At 45.9% G+C, this 6,391-nt stretch overlaps 1 protein-coding gene across 1 annotated transcript; it reads right to left on the bottom strand.

Moving 5' to 3' along the window:
• Positions 1 to 535: 535 nt before the first annotated feature.
• LOC123413232 (nuclear transcription factor Y subunit C-4-like) lies at positions 536 to 5,593 on the bottom strand. Its single transcript, XM_045106176.1, has 2 exons — positions 3,680 to 5,593; positions 536 to 3,358 (listed from the first exon to the last, which is right to left on the bottom strand). Exon 2 carries the CDS (start codon positions 1,500 to 1,502, stop codon positions 747 to 749), a length of 756 nt encoding a protein of 251 aa, XP_044962111.1. The 5' UTR covers positions 1,503 to 3,358; positions 3,680 to 5,593; the 3' UTR covers positions 536 to 746.
• Between the last annotated feature and the right edge of the window lie 798 nt (positions 5,594 to 6,391).

Genomic DNA, 6,391 nt, shown 5'->3' on the forward strand with positions numbered 1-6,391 from the left:
GGCGCGGCTCAAGTTGCCGTTTGCAGGTCATGAAGCCACTGCGGAGCAGAGCAGACGAGACGACACGAGGCGCACTACGTACCGCGCGCATGCATGTGACCCCTTGGCAAACACAGGGAGAAGGCCCGCATGGCCGGCCGGCATACCACCCACGCTGCTCACGCAGTCACTGAGCGGAACCGACCGGGTTGTGTTGTGATAGACAGCGACAGCTTTGAGGCCAGAAACGGCATGGCCCTTTGCCTTTGGCCATGTTCGGTTACTCGACGCTGCAACAATGACGGCATTATGGCCTCTTGACTATCATCATTCGACCCTAATAACTTCACAAAACACCATTGCACCTTCGGTCGGTCGGCTTCACCACAGATTAAAGCTGGAGTTCCCCTCCCTGTCCCGCTGGGCGGTTGGTGCTCAAAGCTGAATGACGGTATGGTGAATTTCAACCAACTGGCGCAGTCCATGGAAACACAGAGCTGAATGACCCATCATCAACTCAACTGTAGTCTCGCTTTCGCACGACGCCCGTCCAACATTCAGACAAGATCAAATCAGCTTCACCAGGATCAGAAAACCACATACAAGAAGAACACATCACATAAAACCGAGCTAGTACGACTGCATATCGAAAAGACGTAACCAGAATCCAGAGGCCAGCTTTCAGCCCGGAGTAGTAACGGAAAATCGACACGGCATGGTGAATTTTAACCGTTTTTTTTTTTTTGGGGTGGTGGCTCACAATGTTGTCAGCCGCTTTCAGATTGATGATCCTCCGCATCATCCTGTCCCTTCCGTTGCTGCACCTGACGGTCTATCCACACATGCGGCAAATGGAGATGGCCCTGCGGCACCTGCTCCCCGCCGTGCACCATTGCTGCACCTGGCACCTGCAGCTGCGGCGGGTATGCGCCAGCCGGAGCCCCCAGGGGCGGCAGCTGCCAGGCTCTGCGAATCCCGGCCCCCTCCTCCTCCATCTCGTCCATGGGGATTATGTCCACCAGGAAGTCGTAGACGTCGGTCCTGGCAACAGCAGCGGCGACGTCACTCTTCTTCAAGATCCGGCGCTTGTTCTCCTCGGTGACCATCCATGACCTCATCGTCATCTCCAGTGTCAGCATCTCGCATGCTTTCGCGAACAACACCGGGGCTTCTGCCGCGATCATCATGTCGGCGCCCTCATCGGCCTTCATGATTTTCCTTATCCTTTTGAGGTGCATGTGGTGGTGGTTCTTGATGACGGTGGCCTGCTCGATCTCTGACCGTCGTTCGGCCCAGAAGTGCTGGAGCCGCCGATGGTGCAGTTGCTGGAGCTGCTGCTGATACTCCTGCGATTGCTCGTACATAAGCTGCTTCTGAGCAGTGAGATGAGTTGGATTTGCAGCAGGCAATGGTGGCGTTGGCTGTGAACCGGCAGGAGTGATGCCAGGACCTGCAGCCACTGTTGCTCCAGGCGGATAGGCTGAGGCAGGACGCACTTGTGATCCACCAGCAACATCACCCATTGCAAGCTGTGGTTGCCAAGACAATCTTTCTGGCACTGTGAAAAACAATGAAAAGTATTCATTAGCTCAATCATAAAGTATTAATCAGCTAAATCTTAAAGTACAACAATCTAAGGACAGTTAAATAGTGCTAGCCTCCTAGGTTACAAAATAAAATGCAGTGCCTTTAGATGAATGTGAACATTTGTGGCTCTCTTTCAAGATAAATTTGAAACACCGAGTTTATTTCTTTGTTAGGATCCTCCAAAATAATTTTAAAAATGATAATTATCTGCTAGTAGAAATTAAGATCAGTTCTGAGTAAAAGCATCAGAGCGGAAAATTGCATAGTTAAAATCTTGAAAATACGCATGTACAACCAAATATACATCGGCAAGAAATAACAAACTAAATGGTTGACAGAAATCAATAGAATAAATCTGGCAACAAAGCTGACTGTAATAGAAAATTGAGATCCTGTATAGGCAACTGGGCCATTATAAACCACCACAGATTGTTGCGAAGAAAGAAAAATGAAAATAAGATGGCGACAATGGTGGAAACGGATCAAACGCGGCTGGATTATAGAAAAACTATATTCACATCATAGTCATTTTAAAAAGATAGATAAGTATGGTTATTCAAAAAAAAAAGATACGAATACAAGCAGTGGACATGAATATACAGAGCAGAAAGAAATATGAATATCTGAATCATGGATTAACCATTCACACTATATTTCATGATTTATAGACATATTTTGTTCATCGATATTAAGACGCATATTCTGGTATCACCATCCGCACTTGTATCCACTTCAGAGATGACATCTCACACGAGGTTTTCAAAATCCCAACCTTCCAATTCATCTAGTAGATCTCATGGACCGTTTCGACCGATAAATTAATACGAAGAGTAAGATTTGAGATTGATAGTGATACAGATCTTGGGGTCACAATCTTCCAACAACCAAATCGTATGCTAACCTGAGAAGAATCATAACTATCAGATCATGACAAACATCGATTTCTATACCTACTGTCGTCGCCGATGAATTTTTGTTATATTAATGACCTCCTAATAAGAAAGTCAACGGCTGCTAACGCCATATTGATACTTAGATCTAGAACTCTAGAGAATGGCCACTGCGACGCTGAATCACAAAGATCTAGAATAGTTTGTACCAATCCAAAAAATATTGCATAACTAGACTGACATGTAAGAAAAAAATCAAACAAGCTTGTACATACCCGTGCAATACAGATTTCTTGCGCACCAAAGAAATTATCTTTTCGATTAGCTCAAAGCTGGGCCAAGAAAACTGTATTTGTATAACTTGATAGCAAGAGCTGCAGGACGGCACAGCTGTAGAATATGCGCGATTTCTACATACTAATACGGTAAGCAATTAAAGATATAGGCTGTCTTTCTCCTTTTGAAACTTTCTACAAATTTCCAGAAATTATACTTTGATACATTTCCCAAGCATTTATTAGCCATAAACGATGATAAAAAAACGTGTGGGGGTGTACAACCTTATTTATGACTAAAGATTCGCAAGATCTTGTTTTTTAGATTTTTCTAGGCAGATCCGTTTTAGTTCCTGTGATGGGCACAGCTCTGGCAGCAAGCTGTATGTGACTGCACAGTTTTTTTTTTTTTAAGAAAGCGTTATACGAGAAACTTGAGTTGCTAATGTAATGGTTAATAAAAAAAAAGTAATGCATGATGCGCAGATGATGATAATAGGAAACTATTGCCTTGGCAGAACACCAATTTCCGCAGCGTTCTTTAAATTCACATCTCTGTTCTTTCCTCGATAATCATCCCTAATCTTCCTATGTCCCTCCTTTGAGGAAAAGGATCAACACCAGGCTCTGTAACAGACAAATATCTAATTAGAACGGTAACAAATTGAGCAAATAGTTTTGAAAACGAATATGTTTCGGAACAAATTACATTGTTAGATTCAAGTGATTATAAATGAAAACATCATAGGAGATTTAGAACGAACACTGGACTAATCGGTGTACATAAGCAGAAGCATGCAGGCTGTTTAAGCATTTATGTCACATCAAATGATAAATTGAGAACCATAATGTGTACTCGGCGCAGGGAAAGATCGAAAAACATACTAATCTTGCTACAAAAATATAATAAAATTCACCAGCAATAGATGCAGAAGAGAAGTTGCTAACCATCTGTCATTTTGGCTGCAATGATCAGAATGTCTTGAATGTTATTAACACGGTCATAGCCATAAATCCATTTCCACAAAGAAGTTTTCTCATCCCATTCATGCTTGTTCTTCTTGCGCTTAATAATCCCTACAAGTATGTTTCTGATACAGAAAGATTCAAACATATACACTTCCAATAAAGGCCACTCAGAAAGCCAGCAAGAGCAACAAGTTCACCTTTCGATTTTGCAAACTGCTCCTGCTTAGTAGGAGTCTTCGACCTTGGTAACTGTTGACGCAGGGTTCCAATTTAAGTCAGGTACGTGGGGTGGCGCCGAGCCATGTTTAGCTAGTAGATCTAAAACTGCATACAGAGTTAGCTTCGCTTTCATGATGTAATATTTGTTCATATATAAACACATGAATATCATTCTTGATGTAGAGCCAGCTACATCCCTCAACCTGTATGTTCCTAGAGCTTCCATTGGCCTCCTCATCCTGGTCACGCTGTCCCACTTACATCTCGCACCATATGTTTGAGGCAGAACACAGAGTATGGCTGTGTGGACTGAAGCTTGAGTTTCCACATGTTTTTCTGAGTTTGACTCTGCCATCGCGAAATCCTCATGAATAATGCAAGCGTCAAGAATATTGAGGAGGACTGCAGTATTGCACTTCTGCAGCTTGTTCTCGACTAAATCTACTGCGTGTCTAAACAATCCTGCATGCCTGGTGTTCCAGGCCAGGAATGACAATGTAATTGGAATTAAACAGCGAAATTATATCCATTCGTTCATTAACCAGACATACCAAGCTACAAGTAGATAAAGCTCCGAATAGTAATTCTATCTGGCTTGACACCACACTTCAATATTGACCAAAACAATCAAGGCTTCCCTACCTCTCCCATTTTGTGATATATACCAATGATCAACAAATCTTTGACACAAACACCATGTTAAGGAGAACAGTGGCAACAATTATATCATCCTCAAACTCACGTTTATATACCAGTGCATGGATTTGGGTACCCTGCTTCAGCAGACCAAAACATGAGCTCCATCTCAGCACACTTGCAAAACTGAAGTAAGAACACCATTTCGCAGAGCCATCACAAAGAGGCCCAGAGCTTGCTCCACTAAACCGCCCCTGGCATAGCGCGATATCATCACATTACATGTTTCTAAGTCCCTTTTTTTCACAAAGACTAACGGCATCAGGTAGTCTGTCAGACATGGACAGCATGCCGATAACAGCACTATAAATGACAGAATTTGGCAGGAGTCATCTTTTGATGCAAAGGGCCAAGAGCCGGTAACCTTAGCCAAATCCTCGATATCTGTGCACATCGTAAGTACCGTTGACACACTGCATCGGTCAACCGAAAACCCATGGCTTGTAATCAACCGGAAACACTCAAACACCGCATTGCTCTGGCCATGATCCTTGTACAGTGACCTGGCATGACAGTATTCACTGACACGATGCCCTGCTTGTTCATGCTCCAAAAGAGATGCATCGCACCCGCACATCAAGAAGGTGTTGCCGGCTACAGAGTTCTGTTGGGGAGGGCCGTGATGGACAGCGGCTGCGTGAACCATGGGAAGCAGAGCACACGACCGACCAAACGATGGAGAAGTTGAGGCTGCTAGGCCTGACACCTAGAGCGCAAGCCGGAGTGCCTCGTCAGCGTGGCCAGAGATCATCGGACTGTATTGCAGTTGCAGGTGACGATGTCCCTGTGAGGCATTACGTCGAACAGCCTGCGCGCCGTCAGGAGGCCACGGGAGTAGAGCAGTGCGGCGGGCGAGGAGCATGCTGGGCGAGAAGCGGTTGGCTGCTGTGGCGCTGGGCGCGTGGGTTAGAATGGAGATGGCGGAACGGGCGGCGCCGAGGAGGGAGTTGGCGGCGGCGAGGCAGTCCTCCTCGGAGGGACGACCTGCACGGGCCGGAGCCTCAACCTCAGTGTGCTACGAAAGCTTGACCGGCGCGACAGTCTCCTTCGCGCTTCACGGGCTGTACCCGACGCCAAGGCGGCTCGGCATGCTGTCGGAGCTGGCAGATGGGTACCGCGGGTGTCGACGTTCCTGCTCGTGGTGACCATGGCAGGCGAGGCGGCGTTGCTCGACTACTTAGGTGTGGAGGCGCTGAGGCTGGAGACGTACAGAGGAGGAGTGGGAGGAGCTAGCTCATGTGAATCGATCGAGTTCAATCACTTTGGGCTGCTTTGATTCAAGGGGCATTTTTTTAATCAGTTCAGTTGTATAATCTCACAATAACGCGAACTGAACAAAAGGGGCAAATCATCAAGGTGTCAGCCAAGGTGTGGCAAATCATCACTTACAATGAAAAAGGGGCAAATCCTCAAAATGCAAAGAAAGATGTGGCAAATCATCAAATTCCCCGTGTATAAGTATATACTTGTGGTCGGTTCCCTGAATCATGTACACTTATTTTTCTTTGGGCATTGTAGGAGCCAATGTTGGACCGTTGTGGATGCAGCCAGCCCCGTCGTTCGATCTGCATTGACTTCTTCATCTTTTCTTTCATTTTCGAGCAGTCCCGCCCCGTCTCCGCCGCAGCACCACAAACCGCACCCCGCAGGGCCCAAGCCGTCCCGTCCTTGCAATTTCTGTCGTGGCCGCTCCTCCTCGTTGTCAAGAAAAGCTTCAACCATGAAAAAAAAGCTTCAACCGCCATTAAGAAAAGCTTCAACCGTTGTGAAAAAATG

The sequence above is a fragment of the Hordeum vulgare genome, chromosome 7H (assembly GCF_904849725.1).
Source record: "Hordeum vulgare subsp. vulgare chromosome 7H, MorexV3_pseudomolecules_assembly, whole genome shotgun sequence".
Lineage (NCBI taxonomy): Eukaryota > Viridiplantae > Streptophyta > Magnoliopsida > Poales > Poaceae > Hordeum > Hordeum vulgare.